Consider the following 18,811-nt stretch of genomic DNA (forward strand, 5'->3'; position numbering starts at 1 on the left):
ACCGTCAGGCTCTGGGATCTGGGTTAGGCCAGCCTAGGGAGTCCGCCAGCAGCGTCACTCAGGCCAGGCACCTTTCACCAATCCCGTCCGAGAGGGGAATGTGCGGCTGGAGTTGTCACCGAGCCCTGCTCTTACAGGACTGCCCGAGCCCAGAAAAACCTCCGCTGGAGTCAAACTGTGGTAGGGAGTCAGTTTCTCGCTCACCTTGCCACCAGTCAGTTTTCCTCCTTGTCCGTCCTGTTTCCGACTCCGTTCGCAGACTCTCGTTCCCGAGCTTCTGCGCGTCTCTCCTTGCCGAGCCGCTGTGGAGGCAGCCAGCCGCCGGGCGGCGGGAAATCCAAACCGCGGTTTCCAATGGCGCGGGGTCGAGCCTCCACACCGAGATTTTTCTGTTCCTATTTTAGCGCCAGGACTGTATTCTAAGTTAGATTCTCTCAGCCCAGTTCGTTCCTGAGTCAGCAGAGCATATCTCTACTGGTTCGTATCTCCTTAGTCCGCATCATTCCTGGCCTCTGAGCCGAGCCTTTAGAGAGCCTTCAGTAGCTGCTGCTGTCTGTCCGCCATGTTCTCAGGAAGTCCCCTGCGCAGAAGTTGTGAGGAGGAGTCCTGAAGCAAACCTGGGAAAGCGCTTAGTGTAGAGGCCCCCCAAAGCCGGGAGGCCTCTGGGGGTGCTGAAGGTTCCCTGTCCTCGGAAGTATCGGGGCACAGACTGATGGTCACTCAGGCAGAGTCAAGGGTTTCTGAGATGCATCCAGGGTGAAGACCTGCTTTGGGAAACAGTTCTCAAACTGTGAATTGGAATCACCTAGGGAGTCTGTGACTAACTGAGATGCTGCGTGGCGGGGACAGGGGGTTTGGGTAGATTTGGAGCGGATCTGACCTTTAAGTATCTCAGGCACATCTCTTTCTGGTAAGACACAGACAGCCCTGAAGCGAGCAAAGAAGGTGTAAGTGTTTCCTCCCAACTCCTGCAGGCCTCGCTGTCACCTCCCAGCCTTGGGAAATCCAGGACCTTGCTAACTGCTAACATCAGCCCCTGCGCCTTCCTTACCAGCTCTGTATGTTTCCTGGTCCCCCGATGATGTCCTTGCCGGCAGAAGGAAGGGAAACAGCTACTGCACTCATGTGCACAGTGGAGATGCATGAACCACAGGAGGGAGGGAGACGCTCGCTAAGGTCAGGGTCACCTCAGGGCAGCCCTGCACGTTCACAGCTCAGGGCCCCCACGCCCATGCCCACTCTGTGACAGACAGCGCACGTTGGCCACGGCCCTGTCTCCTCTGCCAGCCAAAACCATCCCAGGCTTAGCAGGAGAGCCCTGGTACAGTCACCACCCAAATCTGATGGGCAGCCCCCAGAGGTAACCAAGCCAGGCAAGGAAAAGGCTAAAGAGAATACTGAAGTCTTGTTCTGGAGAAAAGTTTATGGAAAGAGAATTGCTTCCACTTTGCTCCAAGAATAAGTTTTCAATGCCATTTATTTCACTACTTCATTATTTGTCAACATATATTTACTTAGTTTATTTAAACAGGACCTTCAGGACCTTCCTGAAGTGTATTTGTCAAAGGGCATCGGTGATTATTACCCTAAGACTTAAGGCTATTGTGGCACATAATTATTAAGCAAGCCCATAGTTGACCGACCATTAGCATTTATCAGAGAGTTCACATTATGTGAAAACAGAAGAAGTGACTAAATTATAGAGTGAAATCCTTTCCCCAGATTACATGAACAATATGTTGTTCTTCATGGTGATTCAGAAGTTCCTAAAGATGCCAGGCGGAGGCTTGCTAAGTTATTTGGGCTTCCGTCAGGGAGAGATTGAATAAAATGAGAGTTTATTGTACTGGGCTGACAAACAGCATCTGTATATGTGCATGAATAGCTTTCTCTCACTGGCCTCCTTTCTGTATTTTTATCTGGCGATGGAACGATGTGCCTTCCTCCTGCAGGGTGGCGAGTGTGTTTATTTCTGTTCTGCGTGGTACTAGGCATGTTGAGCCCCTGCAGTGCACGGCCTAGGATTCTTTCCTGCCGTTCCCGTTTGGATCACCATTATTTTTATGAAAATAAGCTGGTTCATTCTTGCACTGCTCATCTTTGAGAATGCAAGGGAGCTAAAAAATCTGAAGTCACACAGTCTGAAGGACACACACTAACCGTTCCCATACACGTGCGTTTGGAATGCTCTGCTTCACTGTAAGTCACCATGCGGATCCCTCTGTCCATCCTAAGAGGCAGTGAACAATTTGTCTGTCTGCACCTAAAAGGCAAGCATTCTGAGCTTCTCCCTCCCCTTGGCAGGAATGCTTGGAAATTTGAAACAATTTAAATATCCACTGGACTTATGTTCCTTTTACCCTTTGACGAAATGTCAAGCATTCATGTTTTCAGTGCTAATGAACAACCGCCAATTGTTTTGATTGCATTATTTTCTCAGCTGAAAGAGTGCTTACAGAGCACAGAAATAGCTACGCTTTCTTTATATAGCTCTCACTGGTGAGTCTGAAACAAGTTTAGATTGAGAGATGAAAAAAAGAAAAACCACCTCTGATTTCTTGCCCCTCAGAACAGAGTTCTGTTTCTAAACTGGCCTTCTTTATCTACCCCTCAGTTGAACAAGCAGACCCCAGACGTGATCTTCAACCCTAGGGCTTGCAAGGTTTGGGGGACTTCTCAGGTCATTCGCTTGTCTCTGGGCAACTCTGAGTTTTCTCTGCACTGGCAGTAACCTTTCTCCTCTTATAAACAGCAGGGAACGTTCTGCCACCTTAAATGGTAACGAATTCTAGAAGAGAAGGGTTGGCTTTTTGGTGCCAGGACACAGCATAGAGCATTAAACCTGTGCTGCATCATTTTGCAATTTGATGTGAAGGGTGAGACGGGGAACAAACTCTTCGGCTCCATGGGAAGAATGTTAGGGACTTGGGAAATATCATTTGCCCTTCTAGCAGCAAATTTCAGCTTTAGTTCTCTAAAGGTTCTCTGGTGGGTAAATGGGTGTGTCTTCCAGAAGAAGGTCACTTCCTTCCTCAGTCCCTAAGAAATAGTTTAATAAGAGAGAATGAAGGTTGCATCTGTGGTCTGTGCTTTGCTGTTTTAGAAGAAGCGAGTTCCGTGTGGAGAGCACATAGGATCACGCGACAAGTCGTCAAGTGATCCGGGAGCCACAGAGCAGATGCACGAGATGGATCAGGACCCACAGCCTGGGCAGGCAGGGGATGGGACAGTGCCAGGACCTTGTTGGTGGAGGGTATTTTGTGGCTGAAGCTCTCCGAGCCTAGGGTTTCACATACCCACACACCCTCCACATGCCTATGTTATGTTTCCTAGAAGCTGGAAGTTGTCTGGGGACTGCTCATCCCAGGGAATCGGGGAAGAACTGAGCTTGCAATTGCTTGGACCCAAAGTGGCTCCCTCCTTGGTCTTTCTGATTGTTATAGAAGTGGTTTTGCTCCCCTGGGGGTGTGCGGAACCCGCGCGCCTACCTGCTTAGTCGGTACTGGTTGTGGAACTCTCTCTCCTTCGCGGCATTGTACTCATTTTGGTACTTGAGCAGCTGTTCCCGCATCTTGGAGACCTCGGTGGACAGTGCCTCGGGGAAACCATCCGCCTGCTGCAGGTGTTGCTGCTGCTGCTGGATCTGCTCGGTGAAGCGCTTGGCGTTCTGTAGCAGCTGGACCTCGGACTCTTGAGTACTAGTCACAGGAGGAGAGTGACACACACAGTGAGAAGTGTGTCCACAGCTGCTCCCCGCCCCTGGGCTCATCCACCTCAGTGATATTTGGGGGCCACTTGATGCTGAGGTCAACAAGGGCCAAGGCCTGGCCTCACATTGTTCATCAGTGGGGAGAGGGGACTATTTATTAATTAGTGGCTATGTCTAAGGCCACTGAGAAGGACAACACACTTCCCCTGACTGTGAAGAATGACCACATCCTCCAGGGAAGGGGAAATGAGTGGGTCTCTCCCAATACCCCAGCAGTGCTGGATTTCTTTAATTCTTCTAACACAACTATAAGAAGATCTTTCCTTTTTAGAAAACTACCAGAAAGAAACCTTTCTAATAGCATGTTATTAGCAGATCAGGTAGAAAAAAATCCCTACAAAATTATGGGCATACATTATTTTTTATTCTAATCTCGAGGCAAGTATGCTTGAACATCACAGCAGTTCTTTGGAGAAGGCAAAGGGGCTGAGCAGCTGGTAGAGGTGGATCTGCACAGACGCAGGAAATTATACTTGATCAGTTCCCCAGGACTTTCTAGAACTCACCATGCAGGAGCGAGCCTCAGCTCCAGCTTTACTGGCAGACTTGATGCATCTTTCTTGAAATGCCCACAACAGTCACCTCTGCTATTCAGAGAGGCCAGGGAGGCCAGCTGGGATTGAAAGGCCAGATTCTCCAGGTAGTGTGGCCCACCAGGTTCTGGCTCACTGCAGAGCTGCCCATACCCTGACCAAGCCCATCTCAGTGGAAGTGACCAGCTAGCCCCATTTTCCCAGGGTTTCTGGTGCCGTGCGGCATCCAGCAAACATTTCTCATGACAGGCGCTGTCAGGGGCCCAAAGGCAACAGCGTCTCTAATGACAGCACATCCATTCTCTGTTACTGAAAGCTGAAGTCATTCGTCTCAGCTCTGCATCTCCAGCCTGTGTGTGGTGCAGCAGCCCAGCGGGACGGCAGACTCTACCTCCTCCTGCCCTTCCGGGAACCCAGGGGTCAGGAAGACGGGAAATTCAGGTAGCAGAAGGGAAGCAACTGTTTCCCAGCGCAACCTGGAAGCAGGAGGAGATAACATGATCGCCTGGGCCCTGCACTGTGGGCTGGGAAGGAAACCAAGTCTGCACCTTGAAGAGCTCCCCTGGGGTCTAGATCTGAGCCATCCAGGGGTGAGAAGGACTACAAAGCTCCCTGCAGCTGTAAAGAGGCTTCAGAGGAAGCTGAGATCTATGCAGAGCTTTGGTTATGGGGCAGTAGGAAAAGATGTCCCCAGACATGCCACTCTGCAGAACTACACTCTGCAGACTGGACTGACTCAGAGGGGAGCTCTGTGGGTGAAGGTGAGGATCTGGCTTGCTGGGGGTCTTGAGGGGGAAAAGGGAAAGAGGAGAAGGGGACGGAGAGGGGGAGGGAGAAGGAGGAGCAGGGCTCAGGGCAGGAATCCACTGGACTCTTAAGGCCCAGATCTGAGCTGAGTTAGTAAAGGTGCATCAGTGAGTGCACCCTCTCACCCTCCCCTGCAAAGCAGCCCACAGCCTCCAGTGGAGCAAAAGTAGCTGTAGGGGTCAGTAGGGGTCAAGGTAGGAGTCAGGGTTGGAAGAGGACAGCGGCCAGTGTTGGGTGGAGCTCTAACTCTGCTGTCTCTGTTTGGATCCTGTTGAGGACACAAGACAAGCCATGGAGGCAGGCACTGGGGAAAGGGAAGGAGGAGGCTGGAAGGTGCTAGAAAGAGTGGGACCAGCATTTTCCTCCTTTCTGGTCTCCGCTGCCCTCAGTACAAAACCCTGTTTACTCCAGGCCAGCAGGACTCCTCCCTTCCCAGTTTCACATGGGCTCAAATCGTTTCTCAAATGCCTTGAACTCAGACCCTTGCCTCGGGGTCTGCTTTGGTGGGAACATGAACAAACACAGGCCCTGTTACCACAACCAGAGACACGGGGAGCATTGCTAAGCTGTTGTACTCTAAGAAAATAGCTTCGCTATATGTGTATTATAACAAAACCTGTAACAGGGGCTTACTGTATGTATGTGTTTTCCTTCTTATGTCTTTGGATGACCTAATTGATATGTTAATCAGTGCTCTTCTCTGTAAAGAATTGTAAAACCTTACCTAATTGATATGTTAACCATTGTTGCCCTCTACAAACTACAGAAGTTGTGCTAAAACAACCTAACAAGGGTTGTTAATCACTGTTAGGATGGCCCTCTAATTTACACTTGTTTGAAGTAACTTGCTTGTGTGCAGGGAGATTTGCTTATTAGCATAACCCTTTACCTGACTTGACCCCCCTCCCCAGAAAGGAAGAAAAACATAACCGCCATTTTCTGTTCTGTATGGCACCTTATTGCCTCCCCTCTCCCCTTACCTATCTATCTAGGCCATAAAGATTTTGGGTTTCTGGTGACCTCTTCCCGACCCGGTGGTGGTCTGTCATAAAATGTGCCTTAGCTTCAAAGAAATTACAGGAAAATGTTGTAGCTTAACCCTAATGCACCAACCGGGTTAAGTTCCAAATCCTTGTGAAGGCTTAAGTTTTAGCTTCTTATAACTTTCGACCCCTTCCCACCTGTTAGTGTTAACGAGCTGTCCTGAGATAATTAGCTTTCTACTTTCTTTTCCAAATGTTATTGCAGATAATTCTTATCTGCAGGATGAGAGTAACTCAAAAGGCGCCAAAGGCTCCCGAGGTTGTCAAAACTAAGTGGACAGCTATACAGTTTCCAGATTCGGGTCAACAAGTTTGATGGCTCTGCAGGTTTCTTTGTTTCTCCCCCCACTTTTCCTCCAGCCTCTTTTTAAAGTCCTCCCTTCAGTCTCTGGCACGCAGTCTCCAAATTGGCTCCCAGAGACTCGTCACCAGGCCTGGTCTAATAAAGCCTTTGCTTCCCAAATTTCAGTCTCTTGCTTCCTTGGATTTTATACCGGGGTCCGAGTTATTACATTTGGGGGCTTGCCCTGGATGGGAGCAAGACCCCAGACTCATTTCTGAACATTTGAAAGTAAGTACTCTGGAGGGTTTGTTTGGGCCGCAGTCAATTTGTAATTTTGAGGGGATGCCCTCAATTTGGGGAGTGGGAACCTCCCGAGGACAGAGTCAATTGGTTTTTTGGTTTTTGGTTTTTGGGACTCATCTCCATCCATTTGTGACTCTGCCCCAGGTGGGGAACCACTCCGTTGGTTGGTTAATTTGTTAATTCCTCCAGATCCCAAAATTTGACTAATTTTTGAGCAAAGGCCATTTTGCTGCAGCTTGTCTTGTCTTGTATGTCAATTTGTGTGTCCATTTGTTCTAATTGTTCTCCTTTTGGTTACCCCAAATCTAACAGAACATTCTCTCCTAGGAACCCCTTCTATGAGCCCAAAATGGACAGAGGGATTTAGATATTGATGTGCAGTGTTTTTGTACTTTAGAATTGTTTGCCTGTTTAAATTTGTTACTAACTTAGGGCTTGTTGTCCATTTCTGTTGCAGGATCCATACGGCTTAGTAGACTCAAGGTTCATAATAATAAAAAAACTATTTCCTTTAGCTCACCAAACTGTGCATGAAACAACCTTTGTTTGTGTCTTTAATGTTGTGGTGCCATGTTTAATATTTTAGTCCTCAATTGATTGCTTGCAACCTCGGCATGCCTTTTAAAAGGAGTATTTTTCTTTCTGGTTAAAATGTAAACATATGTGCACATATATGTGTATATTTATGGTTTTTAAGAATCATATCAACTTTACCAAGTAAAAACCAGGTCATACTGTAATTGAGCCAGTTAAAAGGTTACAGTTTTTTTTTAAATACAACATTTTAATGTGGTAAAAAGACACAAAATAATTAAATATGTTTTAGACTACTAAAAGGTGAGTTCAAGGGTTTTGCTGAGAGTTTTAATGTTGTCTAAGAAATGAGAGGAAAGGTAGTTGACTGGTAATAGTAAAAAAGGAGGGACAAAGAAAGTGGTTTGTCTTCAAGTAAAAATGTCTGGCTGTGCCAGAATGTGAAAGAAGATAAAACTTGGGGGTATATTGTAAGTTATAGAAAGCTCGAGAGGATGTGAATTTTATTTGTCTTGGTCTATAGTACTGAAAATAACAGGTTTGACAAGAAGTAAATGTGTTCAGAATTTGACAGTATTAGAACAGTTTTGGCAGATTTATTTATAAGATTGGTAAACCTTTGCTGCAAAGTGTTTCCATTAAAATGAGATTATGGGTGATAATAGAGATAAGATACAAGTTCTTGCATGTGCTGTGAACATCTGGGAGATTATGCAACACAATTTTGTTACCTATAAAAAAGCCTCTTTTTGTTAAGTATGTAGTTTCAGTAAAATGATGGCCTGCCACGTGGCACCCTGGGACAAAAGGTGGTGTGCCATCCAGAAGAAGCCTGCTCTCTGATCTGGAATGCCAAAACCATGTTTTCCTTTTGTCCCACCCCGATTGGACATCCAGAGGTAAGGAGGTTTCCCTAGTATCCCCAGTTGTTTTCTTTGCAACTCAGTTGGCCCCACATGTTAGACAAAAATTACAAAGGTTTGAGAGTTTTGAGAAAATGCCCCTCAGCCAGTTAATAGAGATAGCACAAAAGGTCTTTTAAAACAGAAAAATTACCATCTACTGGGAAATCTGGCTGGTGCACCTGAGCCATCACAAACTGACTTAGAGTTAAAACTGTTAAGTAAATGGAAACAGGAGATTCCAGAAGCCTGGGCAGAAAACAACCCTCCAGGGCTAGCAATTAACCAGGTTCCCCTTATGGTGGAACTCTTACCCCAAGCATGCCCCATCTGCTTGCGGCAATACCCGACAAGCCTGCAGGCCCAGAAAGAGATTAAAGTCCACATACAGAGGCTAAGAAACAATGGTATTCTCATTCCTTGTGTCTCTCCCTGGAACATGCCCTTGCTTCCAGTCCACAAGCCAGGGACAAAAGACTATCGCCCTGTACAGGATCTCCAAGAAGTTAATAGACGAGTTTTGACTTTGCACCCAACAGTGTCAAATCCTTATACCCTGCTCAGCCTCCTCAATCCAGAGAACACCTGGTACTTGGTTCTGGACCTGAAAGATGCTTTCTTCACTTTGCCTCTTGCTCCGGTGAGTCAACCCCTTTTTTGCCTTCAAATGGACTGACCCAGATACAGGGGTAAAGGAACAGCTGACCTGGACATGTTTACCTCAGGGTTACAAGAACTCTCCCACTCTTTTTGATGAGGGATTAGCAAGAGATCTTTTGGAATTTAGGGAAGAACACCCTGAGATAGTGCTCCTGCAGTTCATGGATGACTTGTTAATAGCCCCGACCCCCCCAGAAGCTTGTAAGCTTGTCGAGAGGCAACTGAGGAACTGTTAAGGACTTTGGGGCGATTGGGCTATAAAGTCTCAGCTAAAAAGGCCCAATTGTGTGGTCACGCTGTGACTTATTTGGGCTACAAATTGCAGAAAAAAGAGGATTTTGTCTAAAGAAAGAGTGCAGGCTATATGGCAGATCCCATCCCCAGAAACTAAGAAACAGGTGCGCGAATTTCTGGGAGCTGTCGGATACTGCAGGCTGTAGATTCTAAATTTTACTGAAACAGCTCACCCTCTATATGACTCCCTTAAGGGAAAAACTCACTGAACTGGACTGATAAATGTGAACGGAACTTGCAGCAGCTCAAGTGGGCCTTGACAGAGGCCCCAGCCCTGGGACTCCCTGATGTTACCAAGCCATTCACCTTATTCATAGATAAACTCAGGGGCATTGCCAAAGGAGTCCCAACCCAGGACATTGGCCCTTGGAAAAGGCCTATAGCCTATCTTTCCAAAAGGCTCAATCCAGTAACAGGAGGGTGGCCTCCATGCCTAAAAATTCTGGCCGCTGTGGCAATGCTACTAAAAGAGGCTAAGAAACTCACTTTTAGACAGAAGATTTCTGTAGTGACCTCCCACAGTTTAGAGACTCTTATCAAAACCTCTCCCAAAAAATGGCTTTCAAACACTAGAATTTCATACTATTAGGCCCTGCTCCTAGACCCAGAGTCGGTAGTTTTCAAGACTTCTTCAGCTTTAAACCCAGCCACCCTTATGCCTGACAATGACCTGAGGAATTTCACAGATGGAAGCACCTTCATCCAGAATGGCAGAGGCAGATGAGTGGCCGGGGCAGCAGTGACCACCGAAAAGGAGGTACTCTGGGTTAAGCAGTTAGAGCCTGACATCTCTGCCCAAAAGGTGGAGCTCATTGCTTTGACTGAGGTGCTAAAACTAGCCATGGGAAAGAGGGTAAACATCTATACTGATAGTAGATATGCTTTTGCTACTATACATGTACATGGAGCCATCTATTAGGAGCGAGGTCTCTTAACCTCAGCCGGGACTAAGATAAAAAAAATGTTCCACAGATCCTAGACTTGCTGGCAGCAGTCTAGCTGCCTCAGTGGGTTGCTGTTATTCACACTAGGAAACAATTTGGCAGATCAGGCCGCTCGAAAAGTAAGGACCACATCAGAGGGGCCAACCGAGAAAATAACTGCTCTGATGCTAGTCCCTCTGACCTTGTCAGAACCAGTCTACACAAAGAAAGACTGCACTGGTTGTTGCGAGCCATCCAACAGATTCCAGTCCCTGTGACTAAAAGGCAAGTGCAAAATTTCTAGGAGCCACAGGACTGATCCAGAGTTTGGGACCCTGGCAGAGGCCTGTTGCCTATCTTTCCAAGAGACTTGATTCTGTGGCAGCCAGATGGGCACCCTGTCTGTGGTGATTTCCTTGGTGGCCCCCTCATAAAGGAGGCTTAAAAATTGACTTTTGGACACAAACTCTTAATTGTTTCCTCCTATTCGCTGGAGATTCTCATCAAGGCCCCGCCAGACTGATGGATGTCTAACTCCCGAGCCGTACATTATCAGCACTATTTCTGGAAACAGCGGCTTCAAACTCGGTACTTTGCTGGCTGAGGACGACGCCTTGTTGCCTCACCACAATTGTACTGAGGTCATTGATCACCTCACGGGATTTCGACCTGATCTAGCAAACAAGTCACCATCTGGAGTTCCATCCTACTTCTCCGATAGAAGCAGTTACGTGTCTATCAAGGTAAGTGGGTCGCAGGAGCTACCGTTATACACTCTCAGGTTCTATGGGAACAAATCTTAGAGCCAGAGACATCAGCATAGTGGGCTAAACTCATTGCCCACACTGAGGCCCCAAGGTGTCTTTATCAAAAAATGGTGTTTATTGTCTTCTGGGGTCAAAAGATTAAAAATGCTTCCCAAAATTAGACTTGTTGGCTGCCATCTAGATGCCAAGGAGAGTGGCTACTATCTGCTGTATAAGCCATTGGGCAGAAGATGATCTTGTTATACGGGAAAATAATTTGGCAAATGCCACCTTCCAAAAGACAGCCAAAAAGCCCCAAAATCAGTGGGGATTGAGATAAGCTTGACATTACTGCTGATCCCACCTACTTTCTTTGTCAGAGCGCATTTGCACTTAAAAAGACCAGCATCTGGTAGCTCAACTTCCGAGAGATCCCCGGGGGCTAATATCAAGCTAGCCCAGTCTGTGAGCTTCAGGTGCCCTCAGTGCCAGTTGGTAATTCCAAAAGTACTGCAACAAATAGAAACCACTGGTTATCATGGGACTATGCCTAGAAAACACTGAAAAATAGATTTTACAAAAATAAAAGGCCTAAATTTCAAGGATATAAGTGTTTACTTATGATGGTTGATACTTTCACTAGATGGGTAAAAGCGTTTTCTACTTAGTCTGAGTCAGCTCTGATAGCAGTTTCCCTGATTTGGTCTCCCTTTTTATCCGTGGGGTCCGACAATGGCCTGGCTTTTATAGCCTAGTAACTCAAATTAACCTAAGCTTTGCAGATCAATTAGAAAACTCCATTGGGCTTACCGGCCTCAGAGTTCAGAAGAGGTAAAAAGATAAGTCAGATTTTAAAGACCATAATTACTAATGGCCTTAAAAACTGGCGAAAACTGGGTGAGTCTCTTTTCTTTTGCCCTTTTGCGTGCGTGATGCACCCCCTATGTTGCAGATATTTCGTCTTTTGAGGTTTTGTGTGAGAGACCTTCCTCTTATCCTTAAAGGTTTCTAAAAAATTAGCTGATTTAACTAATCAAGATCTTATTAAGTCCCCCCCAGACTTTTCAGCTAGCTCTGACTTCCATCCACTGGTTATTTCGCTGCTGCCCACTGTGAGCTGGAGAGCCTAGACACCTGGACAAGCGACCTCACCGTGAATCTCTTGAGCTGCAGTGGACTGTCAAAGTAGCTGAAAGCCTGCCTGGATTCATTGTTCCTACTGCAAGCAGGTCCAGGCTTCAAAAGACAATAAGTCTGCGGATAAGTGAACTGTCATTTTTTTAAAGGACACTTTAAAGCTTAAAATTGTCTAATATAACTGATAATTTTATGTTCTCCTCCTTTGTAGAGACCTCGAGGAGGCCTCTGTCTGACTTAAAAATTGTTACTTGTATGATAAAACAGAGTAAATTTAAATGTTGGTTTTCTTTCTCCTTTTCGTTAACAGCTTTAATGACAGCTGCAAGACCTTTGTTAATCCTCCTACTGGGCCTTGTATTGTAAACAAGTTGATAAACTATGTCAAAGATCTTAAAATCTTATGATTTTAAAGACACATGTAAGGTTATAAACAGATGTCAATGAGTCAATGATTTGACTCACTGACTAAAATCAGTGGGGAATGTTGTACTCTAAGAAAATAGCTTCGTTATATGTGCATTATAACAAAACCTGTAACATGGGCTTACTGTATGTGTTTTCCTTCTTATGTCTTTGGATGACCTAATTGATATGTTAATCAATGCTCTTCTCTGTAAAGAATTGTAAAACCTTACCTAATTGATATGTTAACCATTGTTGCCCTCTACAAACTACAGAAGTTGTGCTAAAATAAGCTAACAAGGGTTGTTAATCACTGTTAGGATGGCCCTCTAATTTACACTTGTTTGAAGTAACTTGCTTGTGTGCAGGGAGATTTGCTTATTAGCATAACCCTTTACCTGACCTTGATCCCCCTCCCCAGAAAGAAAGAAAAACATAGCCGCCATTTTCTGTTCTGTATGGCGCCTTATTGCCTCCCCTCTCCCCTTACCTATCTATCTAGGCTAGGCCATAAAGATTTTGGGTTTTTGGTGACCTCTTCCCAACCCGGTGGTGGTCTGTCATAAAATGTGCCTTAGCTTCAAAGAAATTACAGGAAAATGATGTGGCTTAACCCTAATGCACCAAAAGGGTTAAGTTCCAAATCCTTGTGAAGGCTTAAGTTTTAGCTTCTTATAACTTTCGACCCCTTCCCACCTGTTAGTGTTAACGAGCTGTCCTGAGATAATTAGCTTTCTACTTTCTTCTCCAAATGTTATTGCAGATAATTCTTATCTGCAGGATGAGAGTAACTCAAAAGGCGCCAAAGGCTCCCAAGGTTGTCAGAACTAAGTGGACAGCTATACAGTTTCCAGATTCGGGTCAACAAGTTTGATGGCTCTGCAGGTTTCTTTGTTTCTCCCCCCACTTTTCCTCCAGCCTCTTTTTAAGGTCCTCCCTTCAGTCTCTGGCACGCAGTCTCCAAATTGGCTCCAGGAGACTCGTCACCAGGCCTGGTCTAATAAAGCCTTTGCTTCCCCAATTTCAGTCTCTTGCTTCCTTGGATTTTATACCGGGGTCTGAGTTATTACATAAGCCACGCACCTCATCACCGTGTCGTGCAGCAGCATGTACTTGGCTTTTAACTCTGCCATTCTGGTTCCAGGAAGTTTTCCCATAGTGTGTAACTGGCGAAGAGAACAGAAGGTCACCGTGAGCCACCAGGTTCCTGTAGCAGGAAGTAGCAGCAATAGACGGAGAGCTCACACAGCCTTGCAGGGAAACATAGAGAAGGCCTGGAGAAGCGTGTGTGGTGAAAAGGCGTCACGTGTTCAGAGCACCTAGTGAGTGTTTGTCCTCCAGCAAATCTTTCCCTGGTCTGTGACTTTTCCCTCTGGAAATGGAAAGAGTCGAGTTAAATTCTTCCAATTGTTAAAACTTATTTTTAGGATTAGCGAACAACCTGGATAGTGTAGATTACCAGGATGGCGTTTGTGAACTGAGAGAGATAATAGTTACTGCACATCTGTTGTGAGCAAGCATTGTACATCAGTCATTTCATTCTCAGGAATGTGGGAAGTGGGAATTGTATCTCCCTTTTGAAGCCAGGGTTTAGAAGAGTTAAATAATCTGCCCAAGGTTATAGTTAAAATTCCAGTTCAGTCAGGATGTAAACCCAGGTGGTCCAACTCCAAAAACCCAGCATCACCGCTGCTTAATACCTCTGTTCTACTACTGGAGAAGCAAGAAAAGTCCACCCAGGACTTGAAGGGACAATCTTCGTTCCTTTCTCATTTCTGCTGAGAGAACCTTTGACCATATCTCTGAATTGAGCTAAAGGTAATCAGCACCCTATCATCAAACATCGGAGTTTTATTAAAACCATGATGCAGGGAGCATTTGTCCTAGGGTTGACTGCTAGTGACACAAGATTAAAAAAATAAATAGAACTCAAGAAAAAGGTTTGTGTTTTCAGTGGCCTGCTGTTCTACCTCTGAAGGCTCTCTTGAATCCATGCACTTTCCTCTCCTTTCTCTGAACTACTAGTCCCAGACACATCATCTACCAGATGGATTACCACAAAACCTTCCAACCGCCCCCTTCCCTCCCCCGCTCCTGTTTTCATAAGGGCCCCACCCATCTCCCCTGCACAGAGATAAACCAAACTAGGTCATGTTCCGCAGGGCACTCACACCGCACGAGGAAAGAAAACCAAGAGCCGCGGTGGGTATTTTAGCCCCGGACGCTGCTGACCCGGCTCCCTCCCAGCCTCCTTCCGCAGTAGCCTGGCAGCTCCCGAGGCCTCCGCACTCCTGCTGCCCGCGTTTCTGCAGATGCCCGAGTGGCTTTTCCTGTGTGGCTGCAGTGGCTGTGCCTCGTTTTTCTGCTCGCTTCACTCCAATTCTTTCTTCATGCCTTGGCCAAAATATCAGTGTATGAGAAAGCTTCCTGTCCTTTCCAAATCTCCTTTCCCTGGAACTCTGAACTTCATAAAATCTAACGCAATTCAATCTGTGAGAACAAATTTATGTGATAACACATTGTTTTTGCATTCCTCCAACTGGTCCCATGAGGAAAGGTTCTTGTTTACCTTCTTTTCACTGTACTATTAGCCAAGTTTTTAAACTATTAGCTGAGGTTTTTTTCTAAAGAAAATATTTTTTTTTTACTAGAGTATGCTTGCATTATATAACAGCTACATTTGTCTTGGGGAAATGGTACACGTAAGGCACACTACCTGGATCATTTTAGATCCTTTTATTCCCCTTGCTAGCCTCCCCCCATCCCCTTCCCTGTTCCCAAAAAGCCTATTTTTTTGTTTCCTGTCATTTTATTTTACTCTTTTATATATTTATCTGTGTCTGGCTTATTTTTATTTTACTGTGTCTCATGAATTTTGAACACGGTTTTGGTGCTTAGTAAATTGTTTACATTCATTAGCAAGTGAATGAAAGTAATTTAAAAAATATGAAGGTCTAAGTCTAGCTAGCAAGGTTTCATAGCTGTGGTGGATTGACAGCCAGTGGTCAGTTTGCAACACTCAGCTGAACTGAATCAGTGTGGTGCTGGTGTGGAAGGCCCACCTGAGGATTATTGCCAACATAAAAAGGAGAACTGGAGGGGAAGAGGTGGTGCTATTGGTTCTCCTCGAGAAGCTTGTCTTGCTGGCTTTCCTGATATGAACTCAACTGTTATCATCAGAGGAGCTCAGGACCTCGCTGTGGCGGGGGACAGCTGCGGTTCACTTTGGAGGAGCCCTGGTCCTTACTTTGAGCACTGCTTCCTGGCTCCAGTGCAGATCCCTCAGCTGCTGGCACAGATCCTTCATCCCACTGGTGCAGCCTTTCTAGCTTCCACTGCTGGCCTTTGGACTTTCCCAGTGCAGATCCTTGATAGAGACTTTTCATGAGACATTGTCATAGGCTCTAGGCCTCCAGCTGGACTCCTAGGGGCATTGCTATGGGATCTAGATCTTCAGCTGGACTCCTGCAGGACATTACCATGGGATCCAGGCCCTCATTTGGATTCTTTTTTTTTTTTTTTTTGTCTTTTTTCGTTTTTATCGGTACCAGGGATGGAACTCACGACTGCCTGCTTGCAAGGCAGGCACTTATGCCGCTGAGCTAAATCCCCAGCCCCCCTCATTTGGATTCTTAGGATTTCTAGTGTGTAGACAGATCCTCCGACACTGTTTGCATTTGACTTGGGTAAATATTATAGTCCTATAAATTATATGTCCTCTATTAATTCCTTTTCCTTGCAAACCCTGATTACAATAGTCTTCGTACTAAGTCAGGGTGGAAAATATTAAATACACTGTGAAATCATGTTATGGTTTAGCTATAAAATACTTTCCTCAAGCCGTGTGTGTGTGGGAGATGACCTGATTATGGGGCTTTATACTCATCGATGCACTCATCCTTAATGAGTTCAGTAGGAGAGTGCGCTGTTAGGAGGAACGGCTGGAGTGGGTCTCTGCGGGTGAGATCTGAAGGGTGTATTCTTGTCCCCAGTTCCTTGCATATCTCTCTGCTTCCTGGCTGCCATGAGATGAGCAGAGTTCCTCTTCCATGCTATTCCACCATGCTGTTCTGCCTTAGAGTCAACCAACCATGGGCTGAATCCTTTAAAAACTGTGAACCAAAATAAACCTCTCCTCTTAAATTTCAGGTGTTGGGTGTTAGGTCCCAAGCATGGGAAAGTTACTGATACAGAAAATTGACACCAGAGAAGTGAGATCCTTTCTGTGACTATATCTGATCAGATGGTTCAGAAGTCTTCGGAAATGGTTTGCAAGAGGAGTTTGGAAAAGCCTGGCAATGTGAGCTAGAGAGACCTAGAATGCTGTAAGCAGAGTAAGCAGAGATAGATGGGAGATTCAGGTTGGAGCGCAAAACAAAATGCTAATCGGAATGCAGACAGGAACGGTCAGGCTCAGGAAGTTTGAGTTGGGAACAAGGACTCCACTGGAAGTTAGAGGAGAGGCCATGGGTGTTACATACTGGTAGAAAATCTGTCTTTATTTTACCTGTGTCCTGAGATGGTAGCATCTTGACTCATGAATACTTCTATTTGCAAATAATTCAGTTAGCAAACAAAAGCGTTTGGCAAAATCTTGCTTCTATCTGCAAACCATGCATTGAGTGACAAACATGAGCACATCATCCCTACACAAACACAAACACAGCCATCTTTCCCAAAATTATAAAATAATTAAGTTCATAAATCGAGATACCACTGTATTTTGTGAGAGACTGATATTCAGGGTGGTGGATTAATTAATCTGGCAGAGGGTTCCAAGCAACCCAACATATAGTCTGTACCATGGGTACTGCTAGCTGCTTTTAGCCAGATCTAGAAAATCAGGAACAAAAAGCTTTCAATTTTATCAGAAAGGAACCATCTGCAAAGTTGGGACCATGGAAAGCATAGTTACTAAAAGATTAGCATTAAAAGAAGCCAAATACTTTGAGTCAGGAAAATAAGGTGAATTAAAGACACTTCAGGAATCAGCAAGATCCCACCCTTCATAGATTTAAAAATCTAGCAGTGTAAAATTTTCATTTGTGTCCCTGGACTTCCTGATCAAAAAGTCTTGTCTAGAGCACAGGTTCCCTGAGATTCATTTCCCCATGCTCAGACATCTAGGGACTCAGAGGCCATTGAGGGGAGCCCAGCTACTGCTTGAGCAAGTGGCAGATCCTGGCATCACCTATGTGGTGATGGTTTCATAGGCATGCAGAATGGGGGAGTTAGGGGGTTATGGAGGGATCCACCCAGATTTCAGAAAAAGGCCTGGAGGTCAGGTAGTTTGCCCTTGAGAGGGTAATGCGTGAAGCTGGGAGCTCAATCCCAAAAGTGCATTGGAAATCTCAGGACATTAGACATACCAGGAACCTAACATGTCTGCAGAGGAAAGCTGCAGGCAGTGAGCAGAGCCAGCCCAACAGAGAAATCACATGGGCTGCAATCAGTAATGCATAGGAGCAGGGCCACCCAAGCCCCTCGGAACTCAGGTCTCGCTGCAACATGCCCCAGTTGCTGGATATTCAGCTACAGTATTTAATGTTTGCCCTGCTGGCTTTTGGTCCTGCTTTGGCCCAGTTTCTGTCCTTTCCCCTATTCTTTCCTTTTGGAATGGGAATGTTTGCCCTGTGCTGTTGAATGTCAGCAGTGTTTAACTTTCTTTCTTTCTTTTGCAGGGGCTCACAGCTATGAGCTTGCCTTGAGGCTCAGAGGTCACTTTGGGCTTGGATTTTTCAGCAGTGCCAGAACTGTTGAGACTTTGACAACTCTTAGAGACGAATGAGATCCATTTTATACAATGAGATGCACATAAGTCTTTTGGGGACTGGGGTGGAATGTTACGGTTTAGGTCTAAAATGTCACCTAAAAGTGTCATGCGTGTGCAAGGTGATTAGATCATGGGAGTGTATATTCATCAGTGGATTCATCCCCGATGAGTTCAGTCACTGAAGCATGACCTGCATGTGTGTTTTTATCCTGTTTTCCCTTTTGCCTCTGCTCTCTGGCCACATTACATGAGCAGCACTCCCCTTCCATGCCCTTTCACCATGCTATTCTGCTTTACGGCCATGGACTGAATCCACTGGAAACCATGAGCTGAAATAAACCTCTCCTTTAAATTATAGATTTTCAGGCATTTGTCCCAGGGATGGGAAAGTGAGTAATAACAACCATTTCTTCTTTGTGAAAGTACGGAATGTTTCGTGAGGCCCAGGCCTGAATCCCACACTCATAGCCCTCATTTTTTAACTATGGGTGATAAATGATGTAAAGGATATTTAAGATCTTTTAGGAAGCTCCACTCTCACTGTGTTAAATATCTTAAAACATACCTAAATACCACCTTTAATACAGTTCAAGACTTTTTAACTGAGTTGCTATTGGTACGCTGACTTAATGTTACTTTTTGTAGGCATCTAATTATGCCTATTTATTTTAGCTCTACCCTTTCTGTATTTTTGAGCCA

The 18,811-nt window shown here is 45.5% G+C and overlaps 1 protein-coding gene across 2 annotated transcripts in view; it reads right to left on the bottom strand.

Annotated features, from left to right (window-relative positions):
• The window catches only part of Ccdc146 (coiled-coil domain containing 146), a 163,159-nt gene that overhangs the window by 47,091 nt on the left and 97,257 nt on the right, over positions 1-18,811 (bottom strand). The window contains exons 3-4 of one of the 2 annotated variants that reach the window (XM_003469810.5): positions 13,423-13,505; positions 3,489-3,698 (exon numbers count right to left, since the gene is read on the bottom strand). In XM_003469810.5, the coding sequence (XP_003469858.1) occupies positions 3,489-3,698; positions 13,423-13,505 (293 nt within the window). The remainder of the gene's footprint in view (positions 1-3,488; positions 3,699-13,422; positions 13,506-18,811) is intronic. The other variant, XM_063237611.1, reaches the window with a different exon arrangement.

This window comes from Cavia porcellus, unplaced genomic scaffold (assembly GCF_034190915.1).
Source record: "Cavia porcellus strain 051 isolate PalLab524CR breed Dunkin Hartley unplaced genomic scaffold, mCavPor4.1 scaffold_2, whole genome shotgun sequence".
Taxonomy (NCBI): Eukaryota; Metazoa; Chordata; class Mammalia; order Rodentia; family Caviidae; genus Cavia; species Cavia porcellus.